This window comes from Mustela erminea, chromosome 9 (assembly GCF_009829155.1).
Source record: "Mustela erminea isolate mMusErm1 chromosome 9, mMusErm1.Pri, whole genome shotgun sequence".
Taxonomy (NCBI): domain Eukaryota; kingdom Metazoa; phylum Chordata; class Mammalia; order Carnivora; family Mustelidae; genus Mustela; species Mustela erminea.
The window spans coordinates 108,900,140-108,922,268 of NC_045622.1; the positions used below are offsets into that span (position 1 = coordinate 108,900,140).

Below are 22,129 nucleotides of genomic sequence, written 5' to 3' on the forward strand. Positions count from 1 at the left end.
GGTCCAGTCATCCCAGCTCCTTGACTTAACGAACTCTGCTTTGAGCAGAGGGGGTGGGAACGCAGAACCCCCCTGAGCGCCCCCCCCCCTTTTAGCAGCTCCCAAAATCCTTAGTAACTGCATCAGGTCTGGATTTGGTAAAGGTGTCTCTGGCCAGGGCTTGCATCAGGGCAGCAGCTATGGGGATCCTGAGAAGTGGACAGGTTTAAGAAGATTCTCAGGCCAGACGAGACGGTGTGGTGAGAGATTAGGCCAGGAGACTAGGGCATTGTCGGTTGTCAAGGATGATGCCTGGCGTTCTGACCTGTGTATCTGGGGGGATGGTAGTGTTACCCACTGAGAAGGGACCTGATTATTTCTGATGTGCTCTGGTGCTGATCTCAGAAGGTTACCTGAGAAATGCACAGAGAGGGGGGCTCTGTTTGCAAAAGGGTCCTGGTTACTGGCCCACAAACTGACATGGGCCTCCAGCTCAAACTCAAGGACTGGGAAGGAATCTTGCTATCCTGGAGAGCAGAGGAGGAAAGGCTCTAGAGAGGGGCATGTTGAGATGAGATGGGGGTGCTGCTTTGAGACACATGGATCCCCCCCCCCCACCCCTTCCTCGAGTCCTTTCAGTATGGCGAGTTTCCCTTACCAGGCAGCACTGACACTCCTTTGTCCTCCCGGGCTGAGAGAGTTTCGATTTCCATGTTGTGGAATCATGATGATTCCATTAAGATTTCATGGGTGGTTGGAGCTGCAGGCCAGGGACCTGGGTCCATAAGCTGGTCCAGAGAGGGTGAGGGTTGGCAAGGGGTCCTTTTTCCTGCATGGGAATCCTGGGGCAAAAGCTGGGTCTAAAGCAGGAGGAGTGAGGATGGGGCTGGGGTAGGCCTGGAACCTGCCTGCAGTGGTCAAGTCCCAAGTTCATGATGACCTGTTAAGTGTTCTAGGTTCAGACTGGGCCTCTAGTTGGATGTCCTGGTCCTGGGTCTGTGTACAGAGTTCTTGATGTTGGGTCTGGAGCTCTTGTCTGGGGTTGATGGTCCAAGTTCAGGTCTGGTCCTTGTCTCCAAGTCCAGGGTTTAGGGTCATGACCATGGTCTGGGTCCAGGGTGGGAATCAAAGTTGGGGTTAGTAACCAGGATGGAATCAGTGTTTGAGGATATGGTCCAAAAACTAGATCTGGGGTCCTATTGGGGGTCTGAGGTCAGTGTCAAGGTCAGTGTGGAGTGAGGGCAGGACAAAGGGTTGTGATCCCAGGTCACAGAGTCTAAGACAGTGGTCTGAGGTCTGGGCTTGGGGTCCTGTCTGGAGGCTGGGGTCAGGAATGGTATCCAGGTCTAATGCCAGGTTGTGAACTTCGGAAGTCAGGGGTTAGGGACCGGAAGTCAGGGGTTATGTCCAAGGGCTGAGGTCCAAGTCCTGGAGATCATGTTCTGAAGTGTTAAGTCTGGAGTGAGGGCCGGGGGTCCATTGTGGAGTCTCAGATCCGAGTTGGGATCCGAGCTGTGGCCAGGGTCTGGGTCCAGGGTCTTCTTATGTCCCGGGTTCCCCGGGGAGCTCCAGATCTGGAGTCGGGGTCACAGCACAGGTCGGGGTCGGGGTCGGGGTCAGGTCTGAGAAAGGGTCCGCTCCGGCCGCGGGGGGTCAGGCTCGGGCCAGCCCGCGCGGCCTCCAGGGGGCGCCGCCGCCCGCCCGCCCGCGCGCCCGGCCCCTCGCGGGCTCGCTGGCGCTGTGCGCGGCAGGCGGGGCCGGAGGCGGCGGCGGCTCCGGGGCGCGGGCGGCGGCGGCGGCGGCGGTGGCGGCGGTGGCGGCGGCGGCGGCGGCCCGACTGCAGTCCCGGCGGGAGCGGAGCGAGCCGGGGCCGGGCCCGAGCCGGCGCCATGGGGCGGCGCCGCCTGTGAGCCGCGGCGAGCGGAGCCGCGGGCGCCGAGCGGGGCCAGGCGGGCGGCGGCGCCCGAGGCCGACGGAGCGGCCGGGCCGGGCCGAGCGCGCCGAGCGGAGCGGAGCGGAGCCGAGCGGCGGGAGAGGCCGCCGCCGCCGCCAAGATGGCGGACCTGGAGGCGGTGCTGGCCGACGTGAGCTACCTGATGGCCATGGAGAAGAGCAAGGCCACGCCGGCCGCGCGCGCCAGCAAGAAGATCCTGCTGCCCGAGCCCAGGTGAGGCGGCCGCGGCCGGGCCCCCGCCCCGAACCCCCCGCCCCCGGCCCCTGACCGCCCCCCCCACCCCGTGCCCCAGCCTCCGCTCGGGGCCGGGCCGCCCCGACCGGACCCCTGCGGCCCCGGGCCCAGCGCACCTGAACCCCGAGCGCCCCGGCCCCCTGGCTCCCCGAGCCGCGCAGTGCCCCCTGCCCCGCTTCCTCCTTCCCTTCTGCACGCTGCCTGCCCTCGCGTCCGCCAGCCCCGCGCCCCTGCTCTCTCCCACGGGGCCCCATGCTGCCCTCCCGGCCCCTGTCGGTGGCCCTCGGTCCTCGTGCGGTCCCCTCCTCTGCCTGCCACCGTCTGCCTGGCCTGACTCCATCACCCATCCCTTTGCTTTCCCGACTCCCGGCACCCCGCCTTGGGTTCCACTACCCCCATTGCTGGGCCCCCTTGGGTCGGCACTTGTGCGGGGTTTTTGGGGAAGGCAGCAAGTCTTCCCGGTCTTTCCCAGCCTTCTGCTGGCTCACGGGCTTGGGGTCCGGCTCGAGTTTGCCTTGGGGGCCAGGGTGGTGGTGGGGAGCAGGGTGTGGTGTGTTCCCGAGCCCGGAGGGGGGGCAGGCCCCCACTGCCCCTCTCCTCCAATTCCTCCTCTGGCGGGCCGCCTCTGGTGCCTTGTGGGTGCTGTTTGCCAGAGGACATCCCCGCACCTCTGCAGCAGCTGGACCACGGCTGCCACCCCTCCGTGAGACAACGATGTCACTACACCTGGTATGAAAGTTTGACTGTTCAAGATGTAGACACGTTCTGGTCAGGATACGGACCAGGGCTGAGGCTTGGCCAGCATTTTATGGCTTCTCCCATATTTTCCTGGTGTTTGAGCCTTCAGGTAGGCAGGGAGCAGGTAGGACAGGTGTGTGTTTGTCTCCATGGAACAGGTGGGGAAGCTGAAGCCCCAGACGTGCGTGGCTTGCCCGGTGTCACAGGCGATCCGGGGTGGCGCCCGGTCACCAGAGGGCTTCTGGCTTCTACTTCCACGCAGGCCTGCGCGGGGGGGGGCCTGGCCATTCTGCCTCTGTGGGAGCTGTGCCCCCACCCACCCGCCCATCCCCCCGCCGCCCCGATTGCTCTTGCCTGGAAGTTGGCCTGGTGGAAGCCTGGCTGGCCTGGGAGCCTGGTCCTGTCCTGGCTGTCATGGTCTTATCATGGGACTTTGGGCAAGTCTCTTCCTGTTTCTGGGCCTCAGTTTCCTCATTTGTGAAATGTGGATAGGGTAAAAGGGAGGGTTGGGACCCTGTGGCTCCCTGAGTGTTTGAGGCTGAGCCCAGAGCTGTAGGGAGTGCTGTGCCTACCTCTCTGGCGCCCTTCTCTGTGCCCTGTTCACTGGGTTTCGGATTGACTGAACACCAGCCCTGGGAGAGGAAAATTGGTCTGCATTTTGAAAAGGCCGTTAGGGCCCCTTTTTTTTTTTTTTTTTTTTTTTAAGACATTTGCAATCAGATTTCTCAAAACAGGAACCAGGCTGACTGTCAGCTGGGGGCTGTCCAGGGAGCAGCGACAGTTAGAACAAAAATGCGTTCAGAAGTGACAAAGCCACGAGGGAGGAAGCTGGGGGGGGATGCTGGGAGTCAACTTCTGGGGCTCACAACGGCTCTCCTTGGTGGCTGTGGCCTTGAGACCCTTGGAGTTCTGCAAAGTGTCAGGCAGAACCTTTTCTGGAACTCTCTGTTTGGGTAATCTCTCCCCAGAATGCATTGCTCCTGATGGGGCCCCGCCTTGGCTTGGCTCTGCAGGTGTTAGAACCCTGAGAAACGAGCTGTTCCTCTTTTCCTGTCCCCTTTGCCATCTGTGGTAGTGATGGTGCTGGTAGGAAGGATGGTGGAAATTATAATAATTTATTATTTATTTTGACATCTGTCATCTCAGTTGATCCAAAAGCCAACCTGTGAAGTTGGCGAGGCCATGCCTTGCGTGCAGTAGTTGCCCAAGAAACGTCAGGACTAGGTGGCTGCTGGAAGCAGGCTGGGAGTTTTTGGGGAACAGCAGGAGAGCGACAGCCAGGTGCCATGGGTTCTCACGTGGGGTCACCATCGAACAGGGCACCGTGGGACAGATTACCACGTCGGTGAGATGGAAAGAGGCTCTGGTAGTCCCTGTCGGTGAGCTAAGGCCAGGCCTCTCCTACAACTGCGGACATGCCACCTTTTCCTTTGTGCTTTGCACGTCCAGTGGGTCAAATGCCCATTGGACCCATCGTGAAGGTCACGATGACTGTGTCTCACGTTTGCCTGGCACTTCCCCGTTGCCAAAGCTGTTGCTATTCCATTTTATTTTTCTCACAACTGTGGGAAGCGGGCCTGGGAGATGGTGTTCTCCCGTTTAATGTTTGAAGCAACCAAGGCCAGGGGAGGCCACGAGACTTAGACCCGGAGGTGAGCTGGAACTTGAACTCAGGTCTCTGGTCCCCTTGTGATGCTTCATTTCCTGCACACACCCCTGGACACGTCTGCTCTCCCCTCTGGCACCCCTTGCCCAGGGAGCCATGATCTGGGCTCTGTGGTCTCAGCCCCCTGGGCTGTCAGCTGCCCTGGTTCATAGGGCTCAGCCCCCACCCAGTCCTTTGGGGCAGAGCAGAGCAGCTCTGGCTAAGCTAGAGCGGAGAGGAGGCCTGGCTTCCCCTTACCCACAAGGTCAGGGTCAGGGAGAAAGGCCGTGGTTTGTCCGTGACAAGGTGCCATTTGGAGCGGGTCCCACCTTGGGGTGGTCCATCTTGGCAGCCTCCCTGCCGCTGGTGCCCAGGTTGTGGCTTGGCCCAGAGCTGGGGCTGGCATCTGCTCTGACTTCCCAGGGCTAGGAGCAGGAGCTGCTGGGCAGGCATGGTGCCACTTTGAGCTGGCACCAGGTCCTCCCCTTCTGTCACCCTAGAGGATCCGAGGAAACAGACCCATTGCTCGGCCTTCTCATGGGAGGAGGCGGTGTTGTGTCGCTGGGAGAAAGGAGACCCGGCTTCTGAGCCCACTGCAGTACCAGCCTGTCCCTTTTCCTGCGTGCGCCTGCCTCCGTTCCCAGCTCGGGGAGGCCGGGGGCCAGCCCTGCCCTGACGCCCTGTCCGTGCTCCCTCCGCTCGGAGGCCTGTGGTCGGTGCTTCTCCCCGAAGGAGCTGCTGTCTCCCTTCACCAGCAGCGGCCCTGTAATTACTGTCATTTGCTTAATATGACCACGGAGACCGTGTGTAATTAATCTCTGGGCTCCTGGCTGAGGAGCCTAGCTAGGGCCGTCCCAGGAGATGCCTCTGCTCTCCCTGGTGACAGCGGCAGCCCCAGCAGTGGCTTGTTGGGGCCGGGGGCCTCTTGCAGCCTCCCATTTTCTCGGCTCTTTCCCGGTCCCTCCCCCACCGTGGATTTCCTCCTTCCTGCCCCTTCTGGCTTCCCTGTCTCCCAGACCAGGCCACTCTTCCTCTGCTGCTTCTTCGTTCCTGTTAACTCTTTGCCTCCAGCACTTTCTGCCCTTGATTTGTGGGCGGAGGGGGGGAGGAGAAGGCGAGCAGGGGAAGGTTTCCTCCCTTCGTCCTCCACTTCTCCGTCACCAGCAGAACCCTGTCGTTTCAGCCTTTTCCCTCGCCCAGAACTTTCCACCCCAGTAGTAGCTCTCCGCCTCAACTCCCCATCCCCAGGACAAGGTGATCTTTTTGGCGGTCGGCAGTCGGCTGTCGTTCCCTCTGGGCCTTTGAAGCCCCTGCCTTCCTCAGGAATGGCTCCCTGGGACGTCTGTTCCCATCTGTTCTTTCCAGAGCGGAGGGCTTCGCAGTTCTGCCATTCCGTTGCCCGCCCGCCTGCCCGCCCTTCCCTCAGGAAGTCGATTGGAAGGGAGCGGGAGCATCACAGGTTGGAATCTGTGCAGGGGAATCTGGGCTCCGTCAAACCAGGAATAACGTGTCCTATTAATGCACGATCAATCCCTAGTAGTAAATTCCCGGTGACGTCAGGTGTAGGCACTCTGCAGCCGGCGGTTCCTCCCCGCCCCGGGCACCCAGGGGCTGCTCGCGAGTGCGCAGCTGGTGCTTCCAGGATATTCTGCTCCTGCCTCGGAACAAACAGCAGAAGCCAGGAGTTCTTGAGAGGCTCTGGGGAGTGCACAGCCTCCATCACACCTGTCTCCTTCTTCCCATGACCCCCAGGGGCCACTGTCCTCTCTGCTAGTCCCGTAAGACAGACTTGCATTCGAGTTACCGCTGATCTGTTTCCAGCAAGAGACCCTAAAAATGACCTGTCTGGCTGCAGCTTTTCCCACAGCAGTAACCTGCCTTCTCGGCATCGCTGATGCCCCAGTGGGTAGCCTTTGTGTGGGCAGAGGGCAGGGTTTCGCAAGCGAGCCTTCTGGTGTTCAAGTCTCAGCAACGCCATGTCTGAGTGGGGCGTTCTCGGACCCCAGAAGCCACCCGGGTTGGGGTCGGGGTCCCGGGTTCCCAGGAAGAGGGGACAGCCTCTTCCTGGGAACCCGGGGCCAAGGAGGCCTGGAACTTTGCTCTGGGTGAGTTTTCACATAATAGCAGCAAATCGCAGGGTGTGGCGCTCAGGGCACATTAGCACAGAAGCCGCGACGTGTGACCGGGCTGCCAGCACACGTGTCCTCTTCCACACATCCCGCCAGGAGCCGCTCTGGGACCCTGGCACCGGTGGGAGCCTGGGATGTTCCGTCGGGCATCTGCAGGGGGCCTGTGTGGGCGCCGCTGGGGCTGTTGTGGTCTCTGCCTGGGCCCGGGGCTTGGTCTTCCCCACTTGATACGTGGTCCTGTTCTCAGCTCTAAGCTCCGAGGACACTGTGTGAGCCCCAGGGAGAGTCATTGAGAAATATTAATAAGAAGCCCCAGGGGACTTCCTCCTACTGCTGCCACCTCGGTGCCTGGTTTCCTGGAAATGCCACAGAGAAGCCGCACCACGGTCTCTGCTTGGCGGGCTCATTCACCAGCCTGTCCCAGAGGGTGGCTGCTCAGACCTGCCAGGCCTGGAGCCCACCTGCCGTCCTGGGCTTTCACGACCCTGGCGTCCCTGTCACACAGGAGCATGGCCACCATGGCCCCGGCCTGCCAGGTGCCGACCAAAGCTGCCCGGAGCCTGCTGGGGGCGATGCTGCCCGCTGCCCGTGGCACTAGCAGGGGACGGAGGGAGAGGCAGGCTGGGCATGAATCTGGGGTCCTCGGGGACCCTGCCCCCAGCCCTCCTGCAGAGGTTGATGGGAGGCCCTGCCCAGGGGGACGCCTTTTGTTAGGGAGAGTTGGACGCTGTCTCGTTTTCGGGCCGCACTCAGGGTGGGATGCGGGGGCGGGCCGCCCAGCTCCTAGCTGTGATGGCTTCACCAGCAAGACGAGTGTGTTTGCTTCTGACCCCTGCTATCCCTCCCGGTCCACACTCAAGCTACCGTCTGTGACCCCGGGTGGAAGTCGCCTGTGAGGGCCCAGATCATCTTGCCAGGCCTGTGTGCCACAGAGCAAGGGGCCTTGCTTTTCTGCTGAACCACGTGGTTCCAGAAGCTACCGGAAGTTCTCCCCCACAGCCCTCACCACCTTCCTGCCTGCTATCCTGTCACCCCTGCCCGCACTCAGGGCTGGGAGGGAGGACGACGTGCTTTCTCCCTCAGCGTCAAGCTTGACCTGCTTCTTAGAGCAGCTGGGGCCGGAGCGAACAGCCCTGGCTGTGGGCAGCGGGATCTAGCGGCTCCCTGTCGTGGCAGGACGGGCCCTCCTGCCGAGGGGCCCTTGCTGCTTTGTTGGGGCACGTGCCAGGCTCTGCGCACCACCCCCCCAAGCCCCCAAGGCATATCGGCATGAGCGTGTGAGGCTGGTCTGTGCGCAGAGGGGCCTGGCACCGTGCACCTGCCCCGGGGAGTGCTCCCAGCCCCAGCCCTGGTTAGAACGCGCCAGGGCACTCGGGAGGCCCCCGGCCATAGCACGTGGAGCTGTGGAGCAGAGACCCGACCAAGAAAGACCAAGTAGCTCAGGATCATGTTCTAGAAGCGGCACAGGCCGTGGGCTCCCAGGAGGAGGGCCGCCTCCAGGAGGGGACGTGAGCTGACAGCTCTCACAGCAAGGCTGGCATCCTGGGACAGTTCCGCTGCTGTGTCCTCGCAGGCTCTTGCAGTGGCCAGCGTGGAGGCGGCAAGTTCAGCTTTGGTTGACATTCTCATTTCACAAATGGGGAAACTGCGCGTTTAAAGCCTGTGACTAGGCCTGGCCGCCCCCCGGGTCGGGAGGCCGGGGAGAGCCATTCGGAGCTCAGGCCTCAGGCCTTTCCCCCAGAGAGCCCGGGAGCCTCAGAGTCCTTCTGGTGGGGATGGAGGCGGGCATTGGGCTCGGCTGACCCCCCAGAGCTGACCCGGCAGCCACGTGCTCCTCGCTATCAGAGTCGCTGGCCTGGATGGGGACAGGAATGCTGCTCCGGGCTCGTCGCCACTCGACTCCCCCAGTATCGGGGCGGGTGATGGAGACGGAGGTGACCCAGCCCAGGAGGCCACCCTGGGCTGTGCCAGCCTGTACTTGCCACCCTGGCACGAGTGTGTCCCATAACACGTTCTTCTGACCTGCCGGCTCCCTCGGCTGCCAGCCCCGGGAGAGCAGACAGGAAGCCCTGACGTCGTCACTCTGGGGCCTTCCATGCAAGGGCTCTGTTCGGTCTGATCTTGTGTTTGGGTGGCGGGGAGGGGGGGTTGTTTATTTTATTTAGAAAACAGTTTTTTTCTTTTTAAGGAAGAAAGTGAAGTGCCGTGAGCTGGGGAGAGCCGTGGCCGCCCCGTGCAGCTTCGGGAGGGAGGCGGGGCCTGCTCCCCCACCACCACCCCGGGCCCCACTTTCTGCTCTTCCCTGGGCTGAGCCCCCAGCAGAGTCACTGGGAAGGGAGAAGGCTGTGCCAGAGGCCGGCTCCCTGAGAGGCGACTGTCCCAGCTCCTTCGTCTGCAGGCCCTTGTAAAGAGTGCATTTCCCTGGCAAGTCTAGTCCCCGGTTCTTCTTGGGGCCACCGGGTCCTGTTGTGGGGGGGGGCAGTGGTGGGCCGTCCTGCTCTGTTGTCTTCGCTGAGTGGCTGCCAGTCTCGCTGGCTCCCGGGAAGCCAGTGCGGGGCTCAGGCGGGCTTCCCAGTGCTCACGGCAGGGGCTGAGCCCAGCGGGCTGGTGGGGTCACCCTTCAGGGGCTGGAGTCACTTGGCCTGTCGTGTGTACCCCTATGTCTGAGCGTCCCCCCTAGCGCACCTGACCACCATCTGATGGTTTTGTGATATTTTGGTCCCTCTTTATTGCTTTGTCCATCCCCTCCCATAGGCCAGAATGTCCCCAAACCCAGAATTGGGTGCAGATGTGCAGCGCCAAGAGCTGAGCCAAGGGGCAGGGAGGACCCCGCCTTCCCCGTCCACTTCACAGGTGGAATTCAAGCACTGGTCCCTTGTGGGGTCCCAGGCCTCCGAGCTTAGACTCTGACTCTGGGCTGCCTGGTCTCTAGACCCTGCTGGGCCTTCTCCGCCTGCTCTGGACCCCTGCTGCTCTGCTGCACCCCGCACCCCCCAGGCCGGTTCCACTGTCCTCCCAAAAGGAGGTCCTGTGTGCTCCCTCACGGGGCAAAGACCCGTAGGGCTCTAGTCTCTGATCTGCAGGCCCCGGGGCAGGGTTTTCAAGCTCCTGCCATGTGTGAAGCACAGAGTGGGCCTCCTGAATGTCGCAGAGCCAAAGAGATGTGTTCTGGTCAGTGGCTGGTGGGTGTGAGCTGGTGTGTGGCACTCCGGAGGGGAGGGTGTGCTGGCTTGGGTGAGGGCCACCTCCCGGCCTCTGAGCCGTGGCACGTGGCAGAGGCCATCCTTGCTTTCCCCAGGGAACCAGCTCAGGCAGCGTGGGGCCACCAGGCCACTGGCCCTTGGCTGGGAGGAGGAAGGTGATGGAGAGTGCCGACGGGAAAAGGGCAGGGGTCCCCCGCCTTCGAGCCCCGTCCCAGAGGCTGGGCAGTGTCCCTGGGCCACACCGGCCCTGCCCGGAGCGCTCTTGCCTCAGACACCCCTTCATGCCTGGCAGGCGGCCTGCTGTCCGTCTGGCCTGGTCCGTTCTCGCGCCCGCCGGACGGCGGAGCCCGCTCCCGCCCCGCGCTGTTTCTCCCCCTCCCTGCGGGTCGTCCCTGTCGCGTCTTCGGCACCTGGACTTCCTCCTCCGGGTGCCTCCAGTGAACTCCGTCTGCCCCGGACCGAGCCCCGCCCCCTGCCTCATAGCCTCTTGCTCACCCTTGGCGAGGTCTTCCCCTGCTTGTCCCCACATCCCCCCTCTGTCCCAGGCTTTGCCACCTGTTCACATCCTGTTTGCATGGAGGAACCCAGTGCGGTTCCTCCTCCACGCAGCGTCTCCCGACGGCCCAGAACACTCTTCTCTGCCCGCGTGGCTTCCATCAGGCTTTGTCGTGCACCATCTAATGTCTCAGAGCCACAGAAGCAGAACTTGCTCCTTGGGAGGGCCTGCCTGGATGGCAGGGGTGCGTGGAACCTTCTAGCAGAGGATGGGCAGCAGGCTCTGGTGACCTGAGCTGGGTTCCAGAAGGGATGCAGTGAGGCGGGGGCGCAGAGCCCGGGACTCTCTCATCCTGGTCCTCACCAGCTGCTGTGTCTTTTGTCAGTGGCCTGCCGGTGGCCCCACATGGCCTCAGGGCTGTGAGCATGGCGTGGCCTCAGGTGCGCTGGCCCAGCTTGGTCCCCGGTACGGGGCTGGAGTGTTCCTCAGGAGCCCAGAGTGGTTACAGCTGGCCAGCATGACAGGCAGGCTGATCAGGCCGGACTGCAGGTGGCCCGGGAGAGTGGGGGGAGGGGACAGCAGGTAGGAGGAAGGGGACAGGAGGGGACAGCAGTGCACCACTGAGACATGAGGCATAGCCCCAGGCCGCCTGCCCAGATGGTCCTCTGTGTTGAGGGTGAGCTCTCGGGTGGGGAGTGCTGGGTTGGGGTCTCGTGGTCACAACGGCCAGTCTCTCCCCTGCAGCCCTCCCAGGCAGCCCAGGGAGAGGGGGCACAGGTTTAATTCAGATGTTCAGGACCCAGGAACTGAGGCTTGGCTTTTGTTGCTTTTTTACTGTGTAAAAACTTTGAGATATGATTCACGCAGCATAAAATTCATCATTTTAAAGTGCAGAATCCAATGGACTTTAGTACATCTTGGCATTGTGCAACCCTTGGCCTACCTCATTCCGGAGCATTTCCATCGCCCCAGAAGGAAACCCCGTGCCTGTTAGCAGTCACTCCTACCCTCTCCCCCAGGCCCTGGGCACCCACTAGTCTGCTTTCTGCCTCCATAGATTTGCCTGTGCTGGACACACGAGCTAGTGGAATCCTAGAATCTGGGGACTTTGGTGACTCTCTTTCCCCCTAGCTCTGAGCTTCGTCTGTGCCGCAGCGTTTCTGTGTCTCAGCCCTTCGGCCCTCTTGGCGGTCGAGCAGGACAGGACGGTCAGGTCGGGCCCCGTCTGGGGTATCCATCACCTGCTGAGGGTGAGGCCGGTCTCTGGGGCTTGGCCGGGTCCCCGAAGCCGGCACGAGGCAGTGCTGGGACCCGACTTCTGAGCAGCCACGCTGGCCAGCCTGGCTTTGAGGGACAGAGTGTGGTGACCAGACCCAGGCTGGTGGTTGCCTTCCTGGAGGCAGCGGTGACAGTATGCATTCCGGGAGAGGAAGCCATGGGCTTCCCAGCCAGCAGGCCTGGTGGGCCTGGCAGGAGCCCCGGGGGCTCTAGCTCACCGAGGCCCCCCGTCTCTCAGTATCCGCAGTGTCATGCAGAAGTACCTTGAGGACCGGGGCGAGGTGACCTTCGAGAAGATCTTCTCCCAGAAGCTGGGTGAGTACGTGAGGAGCTCTGGCGACCCCGAGGACTTCCCACCCCTGTCCAGCTGCCCTGGCACTGGGGAGTGGGGGCAGGAGGACCCCCTGAGGCTGCTTTCCTACTCCCCCCGCACCCCTCCACCCGTTGGCAAGCCTCTGTTTTCAGGGACCGGCCAGGGTTGGCCTCCTTCTCTGATGGGGCAGGGCAGCTGCGAGCGCCCCATCTCCCAGGCTGGCTGCAGGACTGCTCTGGGCCCAGGACCCATCGTGCCTCCTAGCCCCTGGCTGTCGGCCCCGGGAGCCCCGTGAAGGGGGTGGGGGCCCAGCGACCTTCCAGGCTGCCGGGGAAGTTCCTCCTTGGGGTTTTTGTTTTTGAGAATTGCAGCTTCCCCTTGGCGCAGGCACAGCTGCTTGGGCCGTTGGTAGAACTGACAGGAAGGGGCGGGGCCCTTCCTGTGGCGCCTGGCGAGCTGTGGTCGCCGCCCCCGCCCCCATGGGCCCTCTTTGTGATCAACCTGCTCCGGCTGGCCCCTGAGATCCTCCTTCTCCTCCCCCTCCAGGGGGCTGGTGAACTGGCTGCAGACCTGGCCCACGGGGCAGGAGTGGGGTGGGGTGGGTCTCAGGGAAGCTCGGCCCTGATGTGGCCTGGCGGAGAGCAGGATCTCAGCTCTGATATGGGAGCGGCCTGGCCTGACCTGGCCAGATCAGGCACTGGAGGTCAGTTTTGGGGGGTCAGTCTATCAGGAAGCACGGTTTGGGTCCCTGGCCTATGCTGTGTGACCTCGAGCACATCGCTTCACATCTCTGAGCCTGTTGGTGTCCTCACCTGGGAATTAGGACTCAGAAGCCCTGCTACCCAGGACTGGTAGAGGGCTGGATGAGGCAGTCTCAGTGAAAGCCCCTTGCCCACTGGGAAACCCACGTCACAAATTACCTGAAGGCCAGGCCACCCTTACTGGAGGTGATGGCTGTGTGCTCTGGTAGACATCCACAGGCAGTGCCCCTGGAAGCCACCAGTGCAAGCCTGGTCCCCTATGTCAGCCTGGAGGGAGTGGGCCCTTACTTCTGCTTTGAACCTTTAGGGCTGCTCTGGGGCCAGGCCTCAGGCCCCCGTTCCCTGGGAGGGTGAGGCCTAACCTGCCCAGGGAAGCCCTTCTCGTAGCTTGCCCCCCCTCTTAACCTTCCCAGTCTCCCCCAGCCTGTCTTTCCCAGGACCTCCCAGTGGGTAGAAGAGCCCCAGGTTCTACTCATGCTCACCTGACAGGCTTCCCGGAAGTCTGTTTCTATAACCGTTTCTCAGGGCTGCTGTGAAAGTCAGCCAGATACCGGGGGCGGGGGGGGGAGGGTGTCCAGGGAGAGGCCCCCCCACCCCGGGAGACTGCTTCCCCCCTGCTGTGGCTGGCCCGACCCAGGGATCAGCACCCACGCAGCGTGTTGCCCCTGAGCAGGAGGTGCAGGTCCAGGGCTGCAGCAAGAGGGTGGGTGGCCAGAGCCAGCCCCGAGCCAGCCCCAAGCCAGCCCCGAGCCTCTGCCTCCCCAGAGGGCGTGTCACTTTCTAGCCACGCCCCGAGGAAGCAGATTCTGGGGGTGGGGGTTGGAGACGCAGGCACCCCTCACCCTGGAACTGAGAATCTTGCCCAGTTCCTGCCTCGGGCCATCATCCTTGCCCAGTTCTGCCCTTGTTACCCACCGTGATGGGAAGGCCTCCGAGGGGCACGGTTCCACGTGACCTGACACCCTTGCTTTCAGGGTACCTGCTCTTCCGAGACTTCTGCCTGAAACACCTAGAGGAGGCCAAGCCCTTAGTGGAGTTCTATGAGGAGGTGAGGCCCCTGTGGCCTGGGGAGGGGGGAGGGGGTTGAGCTGCTTTTGTTTGAATCTGCAAGATGCCTGGCGCTGGCGCCTCTGTGTCACCTGTGTGGGTCTTGTCGTCTAGATCAAGAAATACGAGAAGCTGGAGACAGAGGAAGAGCGCTTGGCCCGCAGCCGGGAGGTCTTCGACACCTACATCATGAAGGAGCTGCTGGCCTGCTCGCATGTGAGTGCCCCGGCCTGCTTGTCCTCAGGCCCAGACCCACATGCCGGTCCTCAGCGGCCTGCGTGTTGGGGCGGGATGAAAGGACCCTGCGGAGAATTCACAGCCGCCTCTGTCTTCCCCAGCCCTTCTCGAAAAGTGCCACTGAGCACGTCCAGGGCCACCTAGTGAAGAAACAGGTGCCTCCGGATCTCTTCCAGGTGTGTAGTGGGTCTCTGCCCTGCTGCCTACCGGCCGAGCCAGGGTTGCCCTTGGGCAGCCGAGGTCACAGAGCCTGGTCAGCTCCTGGTCTGGCTCCGTCACCAACTCCAGCTTCCTCCCTTAGCCGTACATCGAAGAGATCTGTCAGAACCTCCGAGGGGACGTGTTCCAGAAATTCATCGAGAGGTGAGAGCACGTGCAGGAGGGAAGGGGAGGCAGAGGCTGTTCTGAGAAGGTGTGGGAGGTGTGCGGGAGAGCAGGCCACCTGCTTCGGTCTCGGGGCCCCGGGCAGACACCCTCAGAGGTCACACGGGCTCCTAGCCGTCATGTCCTGCGCGCTCCCGGCCTGGCCTTCTTGGCAACAGATCTCTCCGAGCCTGTCCCGGGCGACTCCCCAGGGAGCGAGGGACCACCTAAGTGTCTTTTCTTCTCGAGGACTGTTGAGCACCTTGCTGGGCCCATCTAGGCTGAGAAATACCAGGGTGACAGTAGGGGTGGGCGCAAAAAGACACCGTGTCCTCCACTGTGACCCTCATGGCCAGAGCCAGCCTGCGGGGCGAGAGCTGTAAGCCGACTTCAGCCTGATGGGAAGAACAGTTTTCTGAGGTCCCACCTGCCCAGCTGTGGAGTGGGAGCCTCGGGGGAGTGAGTGCTGCATCGCCGGAGGCATGCAAGCTGGGATGAGCTGAGCACTGTCAGAGCGGTGGTAGCAGGAGATCTGGATCAGATCGGAGGCCCTCTTCTCCAGGCTTACCTGAAACCTGACGGCAGGTGGCCAGGCCTCACCTGGGCCACCGCTAGGCCTAGGCAGTCTGGGAGGGGACACGGAGGCTCGGGCCAGCAGGCCATGATATGAGGCAGGCTTGCTCCTGGCACCATTTTGCCCACTTTCTGAATCTCATTGGAGCCCTGGGTCTTTTCTTACAGTGACAAATTCACGCGGTTTTGTCAGTGGAAGAACGTGGAGCTCAACATCCATGTGAGTGGCGTGGCGGCCGTGGAGGACTCTGCTCCCTCCCTCCCGCTGCCCTCCTCAGGCCTGCGGGGTGCAAGGCGCTCTGTCCCTCAGCCCGCAGGGGGGTGGTTGGGGGGGTCTGTGCTGGGGTCCCAGTGGGGGTGGCTCAGGTCGGTAAGTGCATTGTGAACGGGGGGCCCCTGCATATGCCTCCCTCCTACAGCATGGGACTGGCCCCCTGCTGCCTGGGTGTCTTCGCCCCAAGGTGGGGGTGGTGACCCCTGCTGTCACCACCCCCACAGCTGACCATGAACGACTTCAGTGTGCACCGCATCATTGGGCGGGGCGGCTTCGGCGAGGTGTACGGGTGCCGGAAGGCCGACACGGGCAAGATGTGAGCGCCGGCTCGGAGCCAGGGTCAAGTGGGACACCCGCGGGAAGGGAGGGCCCCTGGGGATGTCCGTGGGGCTCTCTGCGAAGGCTCCTGTCCCTCTCCATCCCGGGCGTGCTGTTCCTCGCTGCACAGGCCCCCAGAGCCCCGACTCTCCAGCACTTTCTCCTGCCATCGCTCTGTCTTGATTCCGATGGGTCTTAGGCTTGTCGCAGTGTCTAATTTTCACTGTGAGAGCCCCAAGGACTGCCTCCTGCCCCTGCTGACTCCCAGAGGCAGCCCTGGGCTCTGCATCAAAGGAGCGAAGGAGCATGTGGACTGACTGACCTGCACCCTCCGCCCCTCCCCCCCGCCCCCCTCCTCTCCCACCAGGTACGCCATGAAGTGTCTGGATAAGAAGCGTATCAAGATGAAGCAGGGGGAGACCCTGGCCCTGAATGAGCGCATCATGCTGTCCCTTGTCAGCACTGGGGTGAGCTGGGAGGGCCCGGGCCTGTCACCGCGGCAGCCTTGGGTCCCGAGCCAGGCGTGGCTCTACTCACTCTCCTCGCCTGTCCTCCTAGGACTGCCCGTTCATTGTCTGCATGTCGTACGCCTTCCACACGCCGGACAAGCTCAGCTTCATCCTCGATCTCATGAACGGTGAGTGCAGGGCCTGGGCCCAGGTTCACCCCACCCACCCGGCGCTGGGGGGCTGCCAGGGAGCTGAGCGCCGCCCCTGCGCCTCTCGGGGCTGCCTCCCGCAGGCGGGGACCTGCACTACCACCTGTCCCAGCACGGAGTCTTCTCCGAGGCCGACATGCGCTTCTACGCAGCCGAGATCATCCTGGGCCTAGAGCACATGCACAACCGCTTCGTCGTCTACCGGGACCTGAAGGTGAGGCTTCGGCCCCCACCCCGGCCCTGCAGCGCAGCTGGCACAGGGCCTGCGGGGACAGGCCAGCCGGCCGCTCCCTTCCATCCCCGTTGCCGAGCCATTTTCCGGATTCAGGTGGTCACGGGGGGAAGGAGAAGGCCTCGCCCAGGGCCTCATCCCTGGACACCCAGATCCCTCTAGAGTGACCTGACCCTCGCGGGCGTCTTGCCTGGCCACACTCGGTCCTGGGCCGCCCCGGAGGCTGCTCACTAGGCTTCCTCCACAGCCAGCGAACATCCTTCTGGACGAGCACGGCCATGTGCGCATCTCAGACCTGGGCCTGGCCTGCGACTTCTCCAAGAAGAAGCCCCACGCCAGCGTGTGAGTGCCCAGCCCCCCACTCTCCGTTCCTGCGCCCTCGGCCCGACCCACTTACGGTCCCCTTGCTTCCACAGGGGCACCCACGGGTACATGGCCCCCGAGGTCCTGCAGAAGGGCGTGGCCTACGACAGCAGTGCCGACTGGTTCTCCCTGGGCTGCATGCTTTTCAAGTTGCTGCGGGGGTGAGTGGGCTCTCCCAGGCGGGCGGTGGGAGAGGACCTCTTCCCCAGTCCAGGGGGCGGCCTAGGGGAGGGGTGCCTCCACTGCTTGGGGGTTAGGGGGGCACCATCCCTGACGTTAGATGAGAATCATTCTTGCTGCCTGCCTCAGTTTCCCCTTTCCTGTCCTCTGACCTTGTGTCTCTTGTCCAGGCACAGTCCCTTCCGGCAGCACAAGACCAAAGATAAGCATGAGATTGACCGCATGACATTGACAATGGTGAGTATAGGGAGGCTGGGCAGAGTCCACGGGGGGCCACGGTGGGGCTGGGGTCTCCTGTGCGTGTCTGGGCCGTGGACTCTCGGTTCTCACCAAACTCGGGCCACTCATCCTTACTCTGGCCTCCTGCCCCAGAGGCTCCCCATCCCTGTGTTGTCAGAACAGACACGCCTTCTGGGGTGAGTGAGGAAGCTGGGCGCTGTCTCTCTGTGCCGGGGGCCAGGACTCTTCTTCGGCCCCTGCCAACGTCCGCTCCTCCCTGCAGGCCGTGGAGCTGCCCGACTCCTTCTCCCCCGAGCTCCGTTCCCTGCTGGAGGGGCTGCTGCAGAGGGATGTCAACCGGAGACTGGGCTGTCTGGGCCGAGGGTGCGTGTCTGGGGCCGGGGCCCCTGTCCCAGGCCTGTCTTCCCTGCCAAGGCTGTGTGGGCACGCCACTAGGCTGGCCTGAGGATGAGGCCTGTGTCCCACCACCGGGGCCCCGTCCTGGGGCCAGTATCCTCTGAGTTGCTCGCAGGGTGGGGGTGTGACCAGCCCTGTCGTGTGTTCTCAGGGGGCAGGGCTGCTGGAGCTGGCTGGGGCCGGCTTCCAGAAGGGGCCCTTGAAACAAAGATGGTTACGGTAATGATGATGATGAGAGCTTCTGGTGTTTATTAAACATTTACGGGATGCGTAAATGGGTGGTTCAGTCGTTGAAGCCGTTGCCTTTGGCTTGGGTCATGATCCCAGGGTCCTGGGATCGGGTCCCACATCAGGCTCCCTGCTCAACGGGGAGCCTGCTTCTCTCTCTGCCTCTGCCTGCCACTCTGCCTGCTTGTGCACACTCGCTCGCTCTCTCTGACAAATAAATAAATAAAATCTTTAAAAAACAACAACAAAAACCATTTACCCATTGCTGGGCGTGATGTTTCAAGGTTTATAAACGTGAAAGCTCCCAGCAGCGCTGTGGTGTGGGAACTGTTGCTCTCCCTGTTTTAGAGTTGAGGGAACAGGCTAGAGTTTAAGGAAGTTCCCCAAGGGGACAGAGCCAAAGAACGGCTGACCTGGGAGTTCACCGGGGCTACCTGCTCCAGTGCCCAGACGCGACCCCTGGCCTAATGCCCTGCATCTCTCTGCAGGGCCCAGGAGGTGAAGGAGAGCCCCTTCTTCCGCTCCCTGGACTGGCAGATGGTCTTCTTGCAGAAGGTACCAGCCTGGGTTGGGGCTGGGCGGGTCCCTGGGAGCCCCTACTCTGTGCTGACGCCCAGTCCGTGTTCTGCCGCAGTACCCTCCCCCGCTGATCCCTCCTCGAGGGGAGGTGAACGCTGCTGACGCCTTTGACATTGGCTCCTTTGATGAGGAGGACACAAAAGGAATCAAGGTACCTGGCTCGCCCCTGCCTGGCCTGGCCTCAGGCTCCTCTTCCCCCAACATGCCTGGCATGGGCATGGAGAGGCTGCTGGACCAGACCGGCCCCTCCCCGCCCCCCTCCACCACCACCCCCACCCCGCCCTAACCTGGGACCCCTGGGGCTGGGCAGGCCCGAGGCTGACGGCTGTCCCTATCCTGTCTGCTCACCGAAGTTGCTAGACAGCGACCAGGAGCTCTACCGCAACTTTCCCCTCACCATCTCCGAGCGGTGGCAGCAGGAGGTGGCAGAAACGGTCTTCGACACCATCAACGCCGAGACAGACCGAATGGAGGCCCGCAAGAAAACCAAAAACAAGCAGCTGGGCCATGAGGAAGGTGAGGGTTCAGGGCCGCCGCGGGTGGGGTGGGCACCCCCTGCTCATGGTAGAGACCAGGCGAGGCCCAGGTCGAGGTCACGGGAAGCCACCTGCGGTGGCGGTGCCCCGCGGGGATCCCGCCCCGGGCCGGCCTGGCTGAGTCCGCCTCTCGCTGTCATCAGACTACGCCCTGGGCAAGGACTGCATCATGCATGGCTACATGTCCAAGATGGGCAACCCCTTCCTGACTCAGTGGCAGCGGCGGTACTTCTACCTGTTCCCCAACCGGCTGGAGTGGCGGGGCGAGGGCGAGGCCCCGGTAAGCGGTGGGCTGGGGGGCTCCCCTGAGAGCGCGGTGGCTGGCCCAGCCAGCCGGCCGCCCGTCCTCACCGCCCCGCCCGCCCCGCCCGGCCTGCAGCAGAGCCTGCTGACCATGGAGGAGATCCAGTCGGTGGAGGAGACGCAGATCAAGGAGCGGAAGTGCCTCCTTCTCAAGATCCGCGGCGGCAAACAGTTCGTGCTACAGTGCGACGTGAGTGCAGCCTGGCCCGGGGTGGGGGGTGGTGGTTGGGGGGGAAACGAGCTGGGTGGGGGGGACCTGCACCCCCCACCCCTCCCCCGCGCCTGACACCCCCTCGGGCGCCCGCAGAGTGACCCGGAGCTGGTGCAGTGGAAGAAGGAGCTGCGCGACGCGTACCGCGAGGCGCAGCAGCTGGTGCAGCGCGTGCCCAAGATGAAGAACAAGCCGCGCTCGCCGGTCGTGGAGCTGAGCAAGGTGCCGCTGGTCCAGCGCGGCAGCGCCAACGGCCTCTGACCCGCCCACCTTTTATAAACCTCTAATTTATTTTGTCGGATTTTTATTATTTGTTTTCCCGCCAAGCGGAAAAGGTTTTATTTTGTAATTATTGTGATTTCCTGTGGCCCCAGCCTGGCCCAGCCCCCGGGGGGGGGCCCCGCTTGCCTTGGCTCCTGCTGCCACCAACCCAGCCACTGTCCAGCCGCCCTCAGCCCTGACCCTCCGGGGGCCTCCCCTCCCAGTGTCTTCCTGTGGGGGGCGGGGGGTGCGGAGAGCGGCAGCCCCGGCGGCCCGCCCAGCCCTTCCCCGGGGACGATGCCACACCAGGTTGTGCCCCCTCAGGCTCTGGGCTGTGCTCTGAGGGTAGCCCCGCATCCCCCCTCCCTGGGGGAGGCCGCAGCACAGGGGCACTACTTGAATTTTCCCACCGCAGCCCCTCCTGCGCCAGGGGCACAGTCCTGCACTGTCCCGTCCTCCAGCCGGTTGGTGGAGGAGGGGCCCGTGATCTCCCTGACCCCAGGGCCTCACCACAGCGACTTGAGTCTGTGTGCCCTTGCCTGGGAAGAACCCGTGTCACTGGCTGCCTCCATCCCCACAGTCTGCGGCCGCCAAGGGGCTCGGTCGGGAGGGTGGGCCTTGGCAGCAGGTCGCGCCGCCCTCCCACCCCAAGCACCCGGGCTCAGGGACCACAGAAGGGCAGCTGTGGGCTGTGGTACACTGGCCTCGCTTGGCCCGAGGTCCCCTGCCCGCCCCCTCTTGGGTTGGGCCAGGCCTCGTCTGCCCAGGACCAGAGGGGAGCAGCATGGACAGGCCGGGCAGCACAGCGAGAGGGGCCGGGTGGGGCCAGCCCTCGCCACCCCTGGCCGGTCAGTGTGCTCCCCCCGGGCTGTCGAGCCCCATAGCCCCATGTCCTGTCAGTGCCACTGCCCACGGGGCGCCACCCCGCCCGCCGCATGCCCCCTGTGCCAGTCACGCTGCCGTGTTGGTGTCGCGCCCTCTCCCCCCGGGGCTGGGTTGGCGCGCCCTCCCCTCCCATCTACTCGCTCCCCGGGGCGTTCCTTTGCCGATTTTTGAATGTGATTTTAAAGAGTGGAAAATGAGACTATTCGTTTTTATAAAAAATGGTGCCTGACTTGGCTGTGTCTGATTCTTTGTGCCTGATGACCGTTTCCAGCTGCCACTGGGCCGGGGTCTGAGGGGAGAGGGTGTTGGTGGCAGGGGTAGGCATCCAGGGCCAGCCTGCCCGGGCCCAGCCCTTTCTCCACTGCTCTGCTCTCCCACCCCCGCCCCCAGTTCATCCTCCCCTCCGAGGGGAGCAGGAGGGGTCTTCTGCCTGCTGTCCAGGGAAGCAGGAGGGTGTGCCTGCAGTTCGGTCCTCGGTGTCCCCGTGTGGGCTGGCTGACTGGGTGCCCCGGCTCGCCAGGCACTGTGCTGAGGACACCTTCCGAGCAGTCAGACAAGTGCCTCTGCTCTTGGGGTCACACGGCAGCCTCTGGGCCCTTGGACCTGCCTGGCTTCCGCCTCCTCTCTTGCCTTGCTGCGCTGCCCTCTCTCGGGGTCCCTGGGGCCCAAGAGATGCCTCAGCATTGGGCCTTTACATGGAGGTTCTGCTCAAGTTCGGTTCCCCCATATCCTGGCCCTCCAGGACCCTCGGATGTCTGTTGCTGTCCACTCCATGCAGTGCTCTGCTGGGCAGGGGTGAGCAGCCTACATGCAGAGCACAGCGTGGCAGGTGGAGAAGGAAGGCTGCTGGGGTTGGGGTGCTCTGGAGGTAGAGGCTGAGGCTTGGGAGGGAAAGGCCCTTGAGCTGGGCCTGCAGGTGGCATTAGGGTGGGGAGTCGGGAAGGAGCTTCCTGATGCAGGGAATGGCCAGGCAGTCAGGAGTGGCTTAGGTTAGGAGCACTGTGGGAAGGAGCTGCCTGGGAGGCCCTGAAAAGCAGGCTAAACCTGGCCCAGAGCCTGGGGCGCACATAGTGATGAAGATACAAATGGACGTGGGGTCTGAACTTGGATAGGCTCTGGGAGGTCCCTGGAGGCTCTGGACAGGCCTGGTGATGAGGACGGGCTGTAGAACAAGTGCCGAGGGACACCCATGATGCAGGGAGGGAGGCGCAAGATAGGAGGCAGAGACAGGCTAGGGGCCACTGCTTGTCCAGGGAAGAAATACAAAGAGAGGAAGAACACGGCCCACCAAGAATGGGCCCCACTTGGGGACAAGAGAGAGGTAGGAGTCCACAGGGAGGGTTCACAGGGAGGTCTATGGCATGTTCAGAGGACAGCCAGGGAGTGTAGCCTGGGAAAAAGAGGGCGGAGAGGTGTGTTCAAGACTGCACAAGTTAGGAGGGGCCTGGCGAGAGAACGTGCCCTTAGATTTGGGTTGAAGAAACTGGGGGAGCGGAGAGCCCTTTACAAGGAAAG

The 22,129-nt window shown here is 63.1% G+C and overlaps 1 protein-coding gene across 3 annotated transcripts; it reads left to right on the forward strand.

Annotated features, from left to right (window-relative positions):
- The first annotated feature begins 1,955 nt into the window (after positions 1-1,955).
- GRK2 (G protein-coupled receptor kinase 2) lies at positions 1,956-20,843 on the forward strand. 3 transcript variants are annotated; one of them, XM_032357607.1, is made up of 21 exons: positions 1,956-2,146; positions 11,895-11,971; positions 13,705-13,778; positions 13,892-13,993; positions 14,116-14,190; positions 14,316-14,377; positions 15,119-15,170; positions 15,449-15,540; positions 15,910-16,009; positions 16,101-16,179; positions 16,284-16,414; positions 16,680-16,774; positions 16,849-16,956; positions 17,146-17,212; positions 17,478-17,578; positions 18,328-18,394; positions 18,474-18,569; positions 18,772-18,934; positions 19,098-19,234; positions 19,337-19,447; positions 19,565-20,843. In XM_032357607.1, the coding sequence occupies exons 1-21, from the start codon at positions 2,034-2,036 to the stop codon at positions 19,727-19,729; spliced, it is 2,067 nt and encodes a 688-aa protein (XP_032213498.1). In that variant the 5' UTR covers positions 1,956-2,033; the 3' UTR covers positions 19,730-20,843. The 3 variants fall into 3 exon arrangements, with proteins under 3 accessions (XP_032213498.1, XP_032213497.1, XP_032213499.1); XM_032357606.1 differs by having other exon boundaries at positions 1,957-2,146; positions 19,334-19,447; XM_032357608.1 differs by lacking the exon at positions 1,956-2,146 and adding an exon at positions 2,377-2,896 and having other exon boundaries at positions 19,334-19,447.
- The last annotated feature ends 1,286 nt before the right edge of the window (positions 20,844-22,129 follow it).

What these genes read in the sequence shown, in the direction of transcription:
- GRK2 (XM_032357606.1), top strand. Translation starts at nt 2,034, where the DNA reads ATGGCGGACCTGGAGGCGGTGCTGGCCGACGTGAGCTACCTGATGGCC. An exon ending in ATCCTGCTGCCCGAGCCCAG is followed by an intron (nt 2,147 to 11,894) that starts GTGAGGCGGCCG and finishes CCCGTCTCTCAG; the next exon opens with TATCCGCAGTGTCATGCAGA. An exon ending in GATCTTCTCCCAGAAGCTGG is followed by an intron (nt 11,972 to 13,704) that starts GTGAGTACGTGA and finishes CCTTGCTTTCAG; the next exon opens with GGTACCTGCTCTTCCGAGAC.